At 44.1% G+C, this 16,900-nt stretch overlaps 1 protein-coding gene across 1 annotated transcript; it reads right to left on the bottom strand.

The window, feature by feature from the left end:
• Positions 1–472: 472 nt before the first annotated feature.
• Positions 473–11,219, bottom strand: LOC125508271. Its single transcript, XM_048672919.1, has 12 exons — positions 10,955–11,219; positions 10,521–10,815; positions 8,433–8,619; positions 8,304–8,353; positions 6,423–6,515; positions 6,244–6,332; positions 6,043–6,121; positions 5,616–5,698; positions 5,387–5,465; positions 4,491–5,214; positions 1,370–1,982; positions 473–933 (listed from the first exon to the last, which is right to left on the bottom strand). The coding sequence occupies exons 1-12, from the start codon at positions 10,984–10,986 to the stop codon at positions 798–800; spliced, it is 2,460 nt and encodes an 819-aa protein (XP_048528876.1). The 5' UTR covers positions 10,987–11,219; the 3' UTR covers positions 473–797.
• Positions 11,220–16,900: the final 5,681 nt, after the last annotated feature.

Below are 16,900 nucleotides of genomic sequence, written 5' to 3'. Positions count from 1 at the left end.
TAACATGGCAGTTTCCATATAAAAAGAAAAAACTAGAGAACTTTGCTACAGCTACGGGCAGTTTTCACAGAAAGTTGTTACGGAGATGAGGTGGAGGACTTAGGATTTACCACGATTTGGGTACCACAAGTCCACAACTTAATTCACGGGTTGAGCCTCAATGAGATTCCCGTAACTTCGGTATGTATGCTGGTTACTGTAAGTCTAGCATTTTTATTTGCCCATTGTCATATAAACTTCTTTCCTTTACTTAAAAAAACAAGAACTTATTAGTTTAGAGTGAAATACTCCCTTTATAAACAAATATAAGACGTCAGAGGAAGTACAAAGTTAGACTTCGACCAATGACACCCACCAATCCACGCATCCTGTCATCACCCTACAGGACCACCGACTGACGTCAACGAGTCACGATGCACCTCAACCAGAACAGGCAAGACCCATGGAAAACCCATCAGTAAACAAGGAAAAATGTCAAGGAAAAACTCATTCGAACTCCTCATTCAACATCCACATGTACAAGACCATCACAACAGCACGCTAACCGCATCTTTTACATCCATGGAAAACGAACTACTCTCCCAGTTGCTACACTAACGAATTCAATGGAAGCAAATGAGCTTCAAACAGCACGGAAAACAAGTCTGTTACGCTAGACTGATGACGTAACCGGCGCAACAAGCTAGTGAGGTTGCGCACTGTAACTCATCCAGTCAGCGGCAGTATGTGGAGGAGCCGCCGGGTGAACTCCGCCCACCGCACTACCGGGAAGAGACGAGAGTAGATGGAGAAAGGTTTCATCTCTTTCCGCCCTTCGATCTTTGAGCTATCAATCGAACCGCCTGCTTTCCAAGCTCTAAGTTCTCAGAGCTACCATTATCTAACTGAACACAAAGCATGCCGCTGATGACATTAGATACCACACCTTGATGCCTGCCAAAAAGAATGACATTTAGTACCTGTTGCTAATTCAACAACAAACAAAAGGACTGACAAAGCGTGGGAGACAATACTAAGATTCACAACACTAAATCACCCCTTTTTGCTGCCCAGCAAAAATAATCAAAAGATTGATGCTGGGCAATACTAACATGCAATGCAAGAGCAGATAATGGAAAGGGGGTAATGCATGGTTCAAAAAAAAGAGCAGATAAAAGACTGGTAAAGAACAATAGCGAACTCAGATTACTTGGATTATATAGATAGATCCCCAGACCAAATCCATTTCTGATGGCAAAGTACCCGAGTTTCAGTAGATATGCTATGAACAACATTGATAACAAATAACTCAAAACATAAGACAAATATTTAACCAGCACAATACAACAAACATAAAAGATAACAAGAATTTAGGCAAGAGGGAGCTCACCATTTGCCATCAGAAGCTAATTGGATCTCAATCCTCTTCCCAATTGCATCATTGCCCAACTTGCGCAGTATCCAGGTCGCATCCATTGCTTCGTCCCCTGTGCTCTGCCCATGCCTCTTGGATGGAGTACTGCCCTCTGAGCCATCCATCTTGTCTGTCGAAGGTCTTTTCCTCTTTGATCTCTGGCCTTTAGCAACATTTAAGTCCTCTTGCTGAGAAGCCCAGGTGGCTGGCTCCTCTGGTTGAGAAACCTGGGCGCTTGGCTGCTCCAAATGTGGACGCTTAAATTTGAGTTTAAGCAACGAGGGCTTTAAGCTGTCAGGAGAGTTGTTGACAGGAAATGAAGCAGTGCCCTGGCTCTCTGTCAGCTGACTGGGAATAGGTTGCTTATGTCCAAATGATCTGCTTCTTGTTCCACTTTCACTTGCATTTTCCATCCCAGAAATTAGAGCACTGCTCCTTTTTCCAGTTGCATGCTTTTTGGAGGTGCCCAGATCTCCCAAAAGGCTACTTCTTTGCTGTACTCCTGTCTCTCCAACTAGTTTCATTACACTTTTTTCCTTTTTACTACTCTTCGAGCTTTTGAAGTGGCTTGTTACATCAATTTTCCCTCCTGAAATATATAGCAAAAGGTGACCAAGCCACTTCAATCTTCAACACAGAATCAAGGGAAGAAATCTGAAGTAAACTAAGAGAAAACTTGCAACAGCAAAGATCAAGCAACAGCTTAAGCATCTAACATTACAAAACAAGGGAAGCTAATAAATAAAAATCTACCTCCGTTCTAAAATACAGACATTTATGCACAGAGCCTCCAACACACAACTTTGACCGTCATTCTTTCATACAAATGTAAGGAAATAAAATAAAAGGCTGCAGAATTATGAAGTTTAATGGAATATATAATGGTATTATTTTCTTTAAACCAATAGTCAAAGTTAGAGAACGTTGACTGCATGCTTTATAGGACATCATCTATTTTGGAACAGAGGTAGCATGACATATCAATACCAACAATGCAACTGCTCGGACAATAAGATGGGAAAATTATCAGGGGATGATGACGAGGTTACAGGAATATCAGCACTGCGAATTAGATTGCAGTATATGAACCATAGGTTTGGCAATGTCTTTCTGGAACTGCCATCTCAGGGGCGGATAATATGGGTATTTGGAGTGCACATACGGGTAAGGCTATGAACTCTGAAGCACTGGACGAACCCTACCTAAGAACCCAATCAGATACCTAGGTTGGAATGAGCAAACAGCTAATTGTTTTTAACAGAACGGCTAATATATATCATATGATTTCAAATTAAGCTTTTTTGGAAACCAGAATGAGTACTCCCTCCCCAATATGTTGGACGTATAAGTTTTGCAAGAATAACAAGGAGTCATAACAAATTTGTGGAATGTATTGCCCCAGTGTAATCATCTCATTCCAAATCATGTGATGTCAGTTATTAGCACACCAAAAATAGTCGGTTCATCTCCTCAATCTCCGCTCGACAAATCACCATATCAAGAAATGCATACAACTCAATCTCCACTGGCAAACCGCGAATTTCTCTTTTAAGGGGTGGATCACATCATGGAGGGTTCTGATCCAAATTTTACGGAAACAAGTGTGAGCCATGCATGCACGGGAAAGAAATCTCAGAAGGCTGAGCAGAGGGTATTTTCAGAACTAATGTCGCAAAATAACAAATACGCCTTACAAATTGGAGAATGGTGGATACACCCTACATATTCTGAGGGAGTACTAAGCAATTCAATATTACCAAATCAGGTAATATGTCTAGTAGTAAAAACATGACCGGATAGCCGGTTGGACCAGAAGAAGACAGAATAGGTGACCTTAGCTGTTTCTTAAGCTCCACGGACCGTCCCAACCACCGGACTGGTGAAAACCGGTCGAACCGGGTATCTTTGTGCAAACCAGGCAGCGGAACGGGTGGAGGCGAGAAAGATGTAATCCGTGCTGGATAATTCAAACCCAGGTCACCTAGGCACTAGGCCAAAGCCCAACCATGGCATATGATAACCAACTCACCTCAGGTCAGCTGTTGTTCAATAGAAGGAATTCTATTTTGCCTTTTTCTACTACTATATACTATAATGTTCAGGATATCGGTAACTGGCACCATATCGGTCAGCTGTTGAGTAGGGATAAATAGCAAAGTTCAAAAAGCGCTAGGTGTAAATTATGTGTTTGACCACCTATTTGCGCCTTGATAGCTTATGCGCTGCTTAGGCGCGATTAGGAGTTCCGTACACGATCGCTAGTGTGAAGAAATAAGCAAGATGAGGTGACCTAGCCCATTAAAGCACCAGCCCACCTATACTTGTTCTTCTCTTATTAAAACCTCCTGTGTGTGCAGTCGACAGAAATTTTAGGGATCCTCCTCATGCCACCTCTCTACCTCTTCCTCTCCCTTGCTGCACCCATGGCAACAAGCCAGCAAAGCTCGATTTCTCGCCGGAGAATCTCAACCCCTTGCAGGAATCGATCGATTTGTTGTCGGAGTGGTCAAATCCTGGGGAGGTCAAATCCTCGCCAGGGAGATTGATTTCTCGCCTGAGAAACGCAATTCCTCGACGGAGAAGGCTGATTTCTCGCCGGACGCCTTTTTGAGCGCTTAGGGCCAAAGCGAGGCGTTATGCCAACGCCCACCGCTTAAGCACGCTTAGGCAAGCGCCTAACAGCACTTTTTTGAACTACGATAAATAGACGAATTGGCCAGTTAATCGGCCAATATATCAGCTAATCAGCTATTCGGTAACACACCGAGTAGCAATTAACTGGCCAATATTTGGAACATTGAGTATATAATGGTCCGAATATCAAACTGGATGAACCAGCAGCCTGACTGGTTTGGTCACAAGTCCAGTTCTTAAAATTATGCCAAAATGGCAACATATGTCAATTGAAAGGTTATCAGGAGAAATGCCACAAAATAGCTATAATTCCGTAGCTATCTATAGGAGACCTTTAGTAACGTCTCAAATTAGTAAATTACTAGTAGTTACTAGCACAGAAGTTTGTACATACATGCCAGATACAATATATCAAGCAAACTAAAAAGGTAAATGGCAAAGCAACACAAAATAAGGCACATACCATGCATCAAACCAAGCTCTTGCTCTTTATGAGAATTGGACATTTCAGACTTAGGAGAGCCACTTTTACTTTTGTGACGTGTTCCAAGATGAATAACCAACTTGGTACCTTTCCCTGTGTCACCCTTGGCATTATTTTCCTCACCTATATCTTTGAAATGCAGGCTCGGCACCTTACTGCCTTTGATTTTGACTTTTGGTATCATATCTGCACTGTTTGTTGCAGCTTTTGCAGATGTGGATTTCAGATCCTTCTCTGAACTTCGAGTTGAAGATAAAACAAACACATTCTCATTATTCTTGAAAGAATTCCTCTCATGATTAACATCTACAGTATGATCTCCCAAGTGACTACTCATTGATTTGACTTCATGCCTTCTCTCAAGAAATATCTCATTCGGATCAGCAACTGACTTATTACCTTGGTTGCCTTTTTTCTTGGAATGCTTCTTATTCGTCCCTGAGTTCTTAGGAACATTCTTTTCTTGTTCAGATTGATCTAATGGAGGCTTACTGCTGTTACTTTTGAAAGAGAATTTTAGTGTGTTTCTACCATCATTTTTCAATACTAATGCACCGAGTCTTTCATCGTCCGAGTTTGGACAAGGTGTTACATCTTCTAAAGAAGGCAGTCCAGCAGCAGCCCTTAAACTAACCATAAGATCATGATCAACAATGTTCCTCCTCTTCCAAAGCTCCCTAACTGCATCTTCTGCATCCCTGATCTGAAGAGAGCAAAAGGCGTGTAAGATAACAGAGTATTCCCTCCGTCCCAAAATAAGTATCGCTGATTTGGTACAGATTTTGTACTAATTTAGTACTAAATCAGCAACACTTATTTTGGAATGGAGGGAGTGTAATACAGCGATGAGAAACCATGAAAGAATTATATATTACCTGGGAGCATTCACCACGGCATGATGCGCATGTATACTGGAGATTTTGGTCAGCTTGGAACTGCTGGTACTTTTCCTCGCTGCATAATTATATGGAAAGTCAGTAAAGCGTAGTACACCACAGAAGTGAAAATCTTGAAGTATCAAGGCACTAAACACTAGATTCAGAGAAGGCAACAAATATGAGTGGGTTAATTTAAACAAAATGAGGGGTTGACGTTCATACAGACCTGATGCCATCACATTCAATATGTACCCACTTTTCACAAATGTCGCAGCAAACCATAGGTATCACTTCAGAATCTCTATAAACCTGAAAAGGGGTGAACCAAGCAAAAGAAAAGGGTATCTCAGCAGAAGTTAGCATGGAAAAACTCCGCAACACATTATGGTGTATATGACCCAACATTGCTTATTACAGTACATTTTAAACTTAACAAATAAAATCTCAATAAGAAACTTTCAGCTATAGACAAACAGGATCCTCATTTTAAGGCCTCACGCATAGCATATGGTCACTATATTAGAAGAGAAAGAGCAGCTGGAGAGAAACAAAACATTTTCTAATACCCTGAAATTTAACAGGGCACATTATAAAATCGTTCTGTGTAGAAGGACAGTAGTCATGCCAAGAGAGAGTAAAAGGGAAGGAGCTACCTTCAAGCAAACTGGACAGTAGTTTCCTTTCACAAACAACCGCCCACAAGCATCACAGCATGTGTACCCCAAAAACCACCTACGCACCAAAACTCGCAATGATGTATATAAGCACGACACATAAAGTGGCAAATACGTGATAAAAAGATCTTAAGTAAACTTCAGAACAATATCATTCATCCGCATTAGTGGTTTACGTACCTTGTGCTATGACCACTCCCAGGTACACCAGATCCACAGCTGTGACACCTTGTATGTTTTGGACATAAATATGGTCCATGAGTAACATTCTGCAACGTTATAAAGTTCACTGTTAAGTGATGAGCCCCACATATTCAATCTGTAGAAAGCAGAATGAGGAAGGTGAACAATAGGTGTACCTTGTGTGAGGGTTGCTGACAGTAACAGTGATAGGCTCCATCACACCTTTTACAGAACATTAACTTATTGGGATCACCAGGCCGCCGACACACCTAAATACGCGTTTATTTACACAGAATTAGGCAGAGAATCTGGGTTCATTTCCTTCTTTACCAAGAAAGCTGGCGGTAACTAAGGCATAACAAACGTTCTACACGGTGCAAAGATGCTACTCCCTCCATCCCACATTAATTGTCGCTCAAACAGATGTATCTAGCACTGAAATACGTCAAGATACATCCGTTTCAGCGACAATTAATATGGGACAGAGGGAGTACTTTACAACTGCTCATATAGGAACATGGAGAACTTCGAAATTAATTATGATCAAATGTAAGTATTTGCTGATTTGGAAGTACATGGCCACCACAATAACAGTTGATGCATATACAAATATTATAGCTCTTAAATAATGCAAAATGTATGCTACAATTTTCATAAACTGCACCGACCCAAAAAGGATTTAAACTCTAATCATGTACCAGCATACGGATGAAGCCAAAATTAATAGTACTAGAGAACTGTTAGGGTGCGTTTGGTTCAGTGGCTATCCCCGGATGGCCAGGGATAGCTACTTTTTAGGTGGTTATCAGGTGTTTGGTTCAACAGAGAGAAGGGATGGCCAGGGATATGGGCAGCCAAGATTCCCCGTATGCTGTCAAAACGAGGCTGAGCGCGTCCGCGAAAATCTCGTGGACATAGCCAAGCACCCGCGTGCATCGCTAGCTTCACCGCGAAACGTTTTCTTCGCTTCTGTCACCTCTCTTCCCCTATATGGCCTCTTCCCTTGACTTAGTCAGCGGCGCAGATTGTGCGCGACCATGGCACATCAAAGGCGAGGGTGGTGGCTGCCTCCAGGGCTCGGGGCGGCAGATCCTGATGGTGCTGGGCGGCGGGGCCGGCCAAGGCGCGAGGCAGTGAAGCCAGCCGTGGCACGGTGGCAGGGCCGACAAGGGCGCGCAGGGCGGCGGAGTCATCCATGGCGTGCCGGCTGGGCCGCAGGCCGACCAAAGAGCGCGGCAAGGAAGACCAAAGGTGGAGCCAGCCTGATGATGCATGTGCGCTGCCCTGGGGTGGAGCGCCGGCTCAATGTACCCTGTAGGTGCTCGCTGAGTGAGCTCGTGTCCGGCGGCGTGAGGGCGCACGGCGGCAGTCCCTCTACCCTCTGTCTGTTACCTCCTCCCATTGAATTTGTCTTCGTCTGTTGCATAATTGCTTTTGAGGCAACTGCCCCAACGAACATGAGTAGGCTGTACATATGAACCGTGAAGTATTCTGTTATGTATATACAGTTTTTAATGATTGCATACTTAGTTAAATTAGTGTTTGTAATCTGAAACTTTGAGATACCACAATCGTGTTTCTCGCAAATTTTTGCCCCAACTTCATTCAACTGTTGATTTGTTCCCATGTCCACATATACATACACATTATGTTCGGTCTTGACTTGGATTACATTTCTTGAGTAGGCATAATTGGAGATCTAGTTGCATTGATGGGCGTGCACCATGTAATAAGCAACATGTAGTTTTATGTTGTAATTACGAGGTAACCTCACCACCTCAATAGAAGAAGGTTACTCGAACTCTTATCCACCAGACCACCACTCATCCGTTCATCCCTCAAACCAAACACGCAGTTATTTTTTCTTCAACAACTTGTGCATTCTACTCAACCAAACAAAAAAAGTGGCTATCCCTAACCGGGTGGTTGGAGATACCCACAGCTACTCAATCCCTTCAACCAAACACACCCTTAAATACTTCTGGTGTCACAAAAACTCTGATAGTTGGGAAATACACATGTACAAGGTAAGGATAATGATGTTATAGACAACCAACCTCACAGCTGCGGCAAGATGAACAGATCCACGAGCTCCAGTGGAAGAGATCTAGATGGAATGGATATCATCAAAGGATACAAAATACAATGTGTTTAAGACGAACGCAGGGAATAATTTTTTAAATTACCTCTATGTTCACCCCAATTTTTCACACACTTCTTATGATACTTCTTGTTGCAGAGTTTGCATGGAACCATTTTGGCAGCTTTTGAGCTGCCCTCATTTTCTCCAGAGAAGCATAAGCGGCACATAACCTTGACAGCAGCATTCCCTTGATCTTCTCGATCCGAGTCATCTTCATCTCCTTCAGCCTCCTGGAAGAAGTATAAAATAATATTTTAAGAAGGTATTTAGTTGTGAACTCCACTGTTCCAGCATAGAAGTACAAAACTACCCGTAATAACGATGAACTGACGAAGAATCAGGAATCTCATAGGCTGGTTATAAATTCTGCGCCATTTCTAATTGAAGAAAGTCCACTTTACAACCTTCAAGTCTCACTGAAGTTCACATTACAACCATCAGACAGTTTATTTTTAACCCTGAACTATGAAATTCGTTCACTTTATAACCTTGTCCCCGTCTCAGATACAACTTATCTACGTCAGCAAACTACATAAAGAACTTATCTATCTTGCTATTAAGGGTGCTAAGTTTTTTTATGTAGTTTGCTGATGTGTCAGTCCACTGAAGTGGATAAGTTGTCCAGGTTGTCCGATACGTAGCATCTGAGTCAGCACGAACCATCTGAGACGGGACCAATGTTGTAAAAGTTGAATGGATTCTCTAGTGCAGTGTTAAAAAATAGTTTAGGAGTTGAAGGTTGCAATGCTAACTTTGGTGGGAGTACAATGCCAAAACCGAGAAAAGCAGTATTTGATTACCAAATTTGGAAACAAAAAAGGCACCACGACTATAACAGCTAAATACAGGATATCAATAAGATATTGTTTCATTGAAACAGAAAACAGAACATATAAACTAGCTCATATATCTTACTGGAGCAGTTATCACGTTACTGCAAAGGTAAGTTCAATATACAGCAACGTCGGCATGAATGCGTGACTAACGTAAATGAGAATCTCTGCAAGACACGGGTCCATTTCTCTTTCAGGGGTGTGGGGGGATGCACAAGTAATGCTTGCTCTCATTAAGCCACACATCTGCATAATATACAGGTATACTCGTATATGGCTAAATTGTTCCTAGAACCAGGGCTCCCCCAGTGCATGCCCGCAAAGTATAGAGCAGCACCAACTATGCACAAGCACAAACAACACAGGGTAACTAAAAGAATCAAGACAAAACAACAATAAGTGAACTTCACACCATCATTTGCATCCAGAGCTCATAAGCCATCCACAGATCAGAAGCTCCATAGGCACCAAAAACTAGCACCAGTAATCACAGCACTTATTAAACACCAAAACGTACCAACTTGGCCATAGCATAACAAAACCTCAAAGACAGAGCACGACCATATACTCCTCTCAAAATAATACACCGGAATCAGCAAAGGTCATGGTCAACTCATCTGGCATAGCCCACGTGCATACAACCACTCAAGGGCATCGAAATTGCTCTGAGCCACACGAAACTGATGAGCTATGAGCCTATGAATGTCACAAACAACTGTATTTACCCAAAAATCCAAGCCTACTGGGGGCCAGTTCTTTTAGGCGATTCTACCAGAATCGACCCCTCCCCAGCTTCTCCCAGAATCATCACTCCATATGTTTTTTACAATCCTAGCTAATTAGACCTTAACTAGATAGGATTGTAAAAAAAATATGGAGTGGCGATTCTAGGAGAAGCTGGGGAGGGGGGCGATTCTGGGAGAATCGCCGAAAAGAACTGGCCCTGGCTCTAAAATCTAACCAGAATTCCCACAAATACCTACCTGGAGCCAGTACACACTCTTACAACCACAGAACATAGAAGATGCAAACTTCTGCGCTAGCATATGATCTCCCGGCGGCCCATTATCATCCCAATTCAGACTTCCCAAGGAATCTACACCAAAACCTCGGGAAATTCGCAGTAACCAGACAGCTAAACAGACAACTGAACCCGAAATGCGCCTACACCGACATTAGCTAGAATCATCGGCATGAACGCCACAAAAAAACGCAAACCCTAGGTCCTTAACAACGACGGGAAAACCAAAGAGGAATAAGCCCTATGCAGAAGCAAGTGCGTCGTAGATTCGGCTCACCGGAGATCCATAGGCGCCCTCGAGGCGCCTGGCGAAGTCCTCCGCGGCGGCGGCCTGGCGCTGCATCGCCGCCCTGCACGCCTCGTCCTCGCCCTCCTCCGGCAGCTCGAGCGGCGGCACCTCCACCTGCACCGTGCCGGGCTCTCGGGCATCCCCCGCCCCCGCCCCCGCCGGCCTCAGCAGCCACGGATCGGCGAGGAAGCCCTCGAGCGCCGCCGCGACGCCGGCCCATGCCCCGGTCCTCTTGTTGGCCCTCGCGGCGCCGAACCCTAGCTCGCAGTCGCACACCCTCCGGCTGCACAAAGGAAGGAAGAGAGGCCCGGCCGGCCGTCAGCGCGAGAGAGGAGAAGCGGGCGGGCGGGCGGTGACGAGAGAGAGATACCGAGACCGAGAGGGGGAGGGGGAGGAGGAAGAGGAGTGTAACGTAAACATACCAAGTGATGGGGCACGCGACGTGAAACGCCATGGGAGGCGGGCGGGGCGAGATGGGGTGCTCGCTCGCTCGCCCGTCGCCACGGCCACCAGAGCCCGGAACCAGATGGGTTCGTTTGGTGGGGTGGGTGGCCGATTCAAACCGATTTGGGTGGGGATTCGCCTCCGTTTCGAAAACTTGGGGGAGATTTCTCTTAATTTCGTTTGGACTGCGGAAGGGGGAGAGGGGGAGGAGGCTTCCTTGGGACGGGGGAGCACGGGCACGGCGGAGATGGGAGCTCTTGCGGCTAGGTCCCTGGGTGGTGGGGGTTTTGTACCCACACCCTTGTTCTACGTGGGCCTGCGATGGGCCTCCCAGTACAGGCTGACAAGGCATCCGAGATGATTATGAACTTGTTTGGTTCCTGCATTAAGCCCAACCAGATCCGTGCGGGGAAAATCCGGCCTGTTTGGTTGGCCGCATACACTCTTCGGTCTGATCGCACGAAGTTTAAAGCACCTCCTAACCAGGCCCTCTTAAACATTGTGACGGGTTAATAAGGTTTCGCAAGATTGTCTCAAAAAAAAAACCTCCTAACCAGGCCCCTCCTCTCCCCGCCCAAACTCCCGCCACCCTTCTCCCCCCTTTCGAGCTTTCCCGCCGACGCGCATCAGCACTGACGAGCAGGTAAGTGGCACTCCTTTACCGACGGGCGGTCCACGGCGGCGGCGACTCCTTCCTCAATTTCTTCGACCGTTCCGCATCCCCCTCGAGCTGCAGCCATGGCCTCTGTGAGTTCAACCATCCCCTTCTCTCTGTTCATTGTAGCTAGATCTGATAGCATGTGGTCGTAGGGTTTGATGTGCAAGCATGCAGTAGGTTTGATTTGTGCGCCGGTCTATGAGCAGATGGTAGATTGTGATGTTGTGGTAGCTTGGTGGTGGATTTGTAGCATGCTAGAGTAGTATGATACTGATGAACACAATGGATTCATAGCTGGGCCTCCTAAGGCGACGAGGTTTATTCGTACGCCATCCGGGCGGCTGATTCCTAAAGCCTCTACATGCTGACGGATTATAAGGTACATAGGGCGACGCGCGCTTGCTGGTCTACTCATGATTGTTCCGTGAGGAGACAAGGCACTAAGGACCTGATGAGGTGACATGCACGGGGCCAGCCCACGAGCTAGAGCTCAGTCGCTTAGGTTTATTAGCGCTGCAGGGACGGACCCGAGCATAGGCATCGTGCCAATAGCCCCCGCTCATGGGACGGTCAAGAGGAGAGTTGCGAGCTCGCAGAGACCCGAGGAGTGGCGTCTCCGAACGCGATGTGATGCCAAGCACGAAATTAACAGGTGGAGTAAACTCATGAAAGCATAACTGGGTTTAGTATGAAACTGAAAGGTAAGGCAGTTGTTGGGACTGGCCCTAAACAACTTAAGGATGATGCAGCCCGTGGGGCACCCTCAATTGAACAAACCAAAAAGTCACCTCGCAATGCTGATGCGGAAGCGTCGAGGTAACTGGCGAAGCACGCCGCGAAGGTTCGCCCCTCAGGGGCCGGCTGGCTCCTGAGGCCCTGGAGGCTCGTGAGGGGCTGGGGCCTCGTGAGACACCAGCGCCATGCATCGGGCCTCATGAGGCACCAACGCGAGCTACGCGAACCGCTGGTACGTGGCGCCCGCCTTCAGTAGGCCGAAGGGCATGCAAATGTAGTTGCAGGGACGCCCCCGCTCCGGTTGATGCACGATGGCCAGAAGAGGTCCTGAGAAGCGGCCATGTTGAGGCCCGGGATGTTGACGCACACGCGCAGCTCGCTGATACGTACATTTTGCATCATGCTTTTATATCAATATTTATTGCATTATGGGTTGTTATTACACATTATGTCACAATACTTATGCCTATTCTCTCTTATTTTACAAGGTTTACATAAAGAGGGAGAATGCCGGCAGTTGGGATTCTGGGCTGGAAAAGGAGCAAATATTAGAGACCTATTCTGCACAACTCCAAAAGTCCTAAAACTTCACGGAAGATGTTTTCCAAATATATAAAAAATACTGAGAGCAAGAACTTCATCAGTGGGGCCACACCCTGGCCACGAGGGTGGGGGGCGCGCCCTACCCCCCTGGCGCGCTCCCTACCTCGTGGGCCCCCTGGTGGCCCTCCGGTGGCCATCTTCTACTATATGGAGTCTTTCGATGGGAAAAAATCATAAGCCATCTTCTCGGACGAAACTCCGCCGCCACGAGGCGGAACCTTGGCGGAACCAATCTAGGGCTCTGGCGGAGCTGTTCTACCGGGGAAACTTCCCTCTCGGAGGGGGAAATCATCGCCATCGTCATCACCAACGCTCCTCTCATCGGGAGAGGACAATCTCCATCAACATCTTCATCAGCATCATCTCATCTCAAAACCCTAGTTCATCTCTTGTATCCAATTCTTGTCTCCAAGTTCGGGATTGGTGCTAGTAGGTTGCTAGTAGTGTTAATTACTCCTTGTAGTTGATGCTAGTTGGTTCAATTGGTGGAAGATCATATGTTCAGATCCTATATGCATATTAATACCCCTCTGATTATGAACATGTATATGCTTTGTGAGTAGTTACTTTTGTTCCTGAGGACATGGGAGAAGTCTTGCTATTAGTAGTCATGTGAATTTGGTATTCGTTCGATATTTTGATGAGATGTATGTTGTCTCTCCTCTAGTGGTGTTATGTGAACATCGACTATATGACACTTCACCATTATTTGGGCCTAGAGGAATGCATTGGGAAGTAATAAGTAGATGATGGGTTGCTAGAGTGGCAGAAGCTTAAACCCTAGTTTATGCGTTGCTTCGTAAGGGGCTGATTTGGATCCATATGTTTCATACTATGGTTAGGTTTACCTTAATACTTTTGTTGTAGTTGCGGATGCTTGCAATAGAGGTTAATCATAAGTGGGATGCTTGTCCAAGTAAGGGCAGTACCCAAGCACCAGTCCACCCACATACCAAATTATCAAAGTACCGAACGCGAATCATATGAACGTGATGAAAACTAGCTTGACGATATTCCCATGTGTCCTCGGGGGCGCTTTACATCATATAAGAGTTTGTCCAGGCTTGTCCTTTGCTACAAAAAGGATTGGGCCACCTTGCTGCACCTTATTTACTTTTGTTACTTGTTGCTCGTTACAAATTATCTTATCACAAAACTATCTGTTACCACTTATTTCAGTACTTGCAGAGAATACTTTGCTGGAAACCGCTTACCCAAGCACCGGTCCACCCCCTATACTTGTGAGTCATCAAGACTCTTTTCTGGCGCCGTTGCCGGGGAGTGAAGCGCCTTTGGTAGGTGGAATTTGGTAAGGAAAAATTTATATAGTGTGCTAAAATTTACTGTCACTTGTTACCATGGAAAGTAATCCTCTAAGGGGCTTGTTTGGGGTATCTTCACCCCGACCAGTAGAGCAAAGAGTTGCTCCTCAACCTACTGAACCTACTGAAAATGAAAATGAAAATGAAAATGCTTGCTTTGAAGTTCCTTCGGGTATGATAGAAAAACTGCTAGCTAATCCTTTTTTAGGAGATGGAACAAAACATCCTGATGAACATATGATATATGTGGATGAAGTTTGTGGATTATTTAAGCTTGCAGGTGTATCCGAAGATGTTGTTAACAAGAAGGTCTTCCCTTTATCTTTGAGGGGAGATGCATCGACATGGTATAGGCTATGTGATGATATGAGGTCTTGAAATTACAAACGATTGAAATTGAAATTTCATCAGAAGTTTTATCCTATGCATCTTGTTCATCGTGATCGCAATTATATATATAATTTTTGGCCTCGCGAAGGAGAAAGCATCGCTCAAGCTTGGGGGAGGCTTAAATCAATGTTATATTCATGCCCCAATCATGAGCTCTCAAGAGAAATGATTATTCAAAATTTTTATGCCCGGCTTTCTGGTAACAATCGCACCATGCTTGATACTTCTTGTGCTGGCTCTTTTATGATGAAGACTATTGAATTCAAATGGGATTTATTGGAAAGAATTAAACGCAACTCTGAAGATTGGGACCTCGACAATGGTAAGGAGTCAGGTATGACACCTAGTTTTGATTGTGTTAAATCTTTTATGGATACCGATATTTTTCGTAAATTTAGCACTAAATATGGAGTTGACTCTGAGATAGTAGCCTCTTTCTGTGAATCTTTTGCTACTTATGTTGATCTCCTCAAGGAGAAGTGGTTTAAATATCATCCTCCCATAGAAGTAAAAGTAGCTGCACCTATTAAAGTTGAAGAAAAGACTATCACTTATAATGATCTGATTGTTCCTACTTCTTATGTTGAGAAACCACCTTTCCCTGATAGGATAAAGGATCATGCTAAAGCTTCAACTGTGGTTCATAAAAGCAATATTAAAACATATACACCTCCTGAGCAAGTTAAAGTTGAACCTAATATTGCTATCGTTAAAGATCTCTTGTCTGATAATATTGATGGGCATGTTATTTATTTCTATGATGAAACTGCTAGAATTGCTAAACCCCATGATAAATATAAACCTAGACCTGTGGTAGGCATGCCTGTTATTTCTGTTAAAATAGGAGATCATTGTTATCATGGCTTATGTGATATGGGTGCTAGTGCAATACCTTATTCCTTATACAAAGAAGTTATGCATGATATTGCACCTGCTGAGATGGAAGATATTGATGTCACAATTAAACTTGCCAATAGAGATACTATTTCACCAATGGAAATTGTTAGAGATGTTGAAGTCTTGTGTGGGAAAACTAAATATCCTGCTGATTTTCTTGTTCTTGGTTCCCCACAAGATAACTTTTGTCCCATTATATTTGGTAGACCCTTCTTAAATACTGTTAATGCTACCATAGATTGCAAAAGAGATGTTGTTACTATCGGTTTAGATGATATGATTCATGAATTTAATTTTTCTAACTTTAGTAGACAAAACCGTGAAGAAGAATTACCTAGTAAGGATGAAATTATTGGTCTTGCTTCTATTGCCGTACCTCCTAGTGATCCTTTAGAACAATACTTGCTAGACCATGAAAATGGCATGTTTATGAATGAAAGAAGGGAATTAGATGAAGTATTCTTTAAACATGAACCTATTCTGAAAAACAATTTACCTGTTGAAATCCTAGGGGATCCTCCTCCACCCAAGGGTGATCCCGTGTTTGAGCTTAAACTGTTACCTGATACTCTTAAATATGCTTATCTTGATGAGAAAAAGATATATCCTGTTATTATTAGTGCTAACCTTTCAGAGCATGAGGAAGAGAGATTATTGAAAACTCTGAAGAAGCACCATGCTGCTATTGGGGTATACTCTTGATGATCTTAAGGGCATTAGTCCCACTCTATGTCAACATAAAATTAATTTGGAAGAAGATGCTAAACTAGTTCGTGATCATCAACGCCGACTAAATCCTAAAATGAAAGAAGTGGTAAGAAAGGAGATACTAAAGCTCCTTGAGGCAGGTATAATTTATCCCGTTGCTGATAGTCAATGGGTAAGCCCTGTCCATTGTGTCCCTAAGAAGGGAGGTATTACTGTTGTTCCTAATGATAAAGATGAATTGGTTCCTCAAAGAATTATTACATGTTATAGGATGGTAATTGATTTCCGCAAATTAAATAAGGCTACTAAAAAGGATCATTACCCCTTACCTTTTATCGATCAAATGTTAGAAAGATTGTCCAAACATACACATTTTTGCTTTCTAGATGGTTATTCTGGTTTCTCTCAAATACCTGTGTCAGCCAAAGATCAATCAAAGACTACTTTTACATGCCCTTTTGGTACTTTTGCTTATAGACGTGTGCCTTTTGGTTTATGTAATGCACCTTCTACCTTTCAAAGATGCATGATGGCTATATTCTCTGAATTTTGTGAAAAGATTTGTGAGGTTTTCATGGACGAATTTTCCGTCTATGGATCTTCTTTTGATG

Source organism: Triticum urartu, chromosome 5, assembly GCF_003073215.2.
Source record: "Triticum urartu cultivar G1812 chromosome 5, Tu2.1, whole genome shotgun sequence".
NCBI lineage: Eukaryota > Viridiplantae > Streptophyta > Magnoliopsida > Poales > Poaceae > Triticum > Triticum urartu.
This window is presented reverse-complemented; position numbering and strand designations above follow the sequence as displayed.

Excerpts from the sequence above, each read along its gene's own strand:
- LOC125508271 (XM_048672919.1), bottom strand. The coding sequence starts at position 10,986 with ATGGCGTTTCACGTCGCGTGCCCCATCACTTG. Across the intron at positions 6,516-8,303 it reads CATCTTGCCGCAGCTGTGAG|GTGTGTCGGCGGCCTGGTGA; the intron begins GTTGGTTGTCTA and ends ACGCGTATTTAG. Across the intron at positions 1,983-4,490 it reads AGAGCTTGGTTTGATGCATG|GAGGGAAAATTGATGTAACA; the intron begins GTATGTGCCTTA and ends TATATATTTCAG.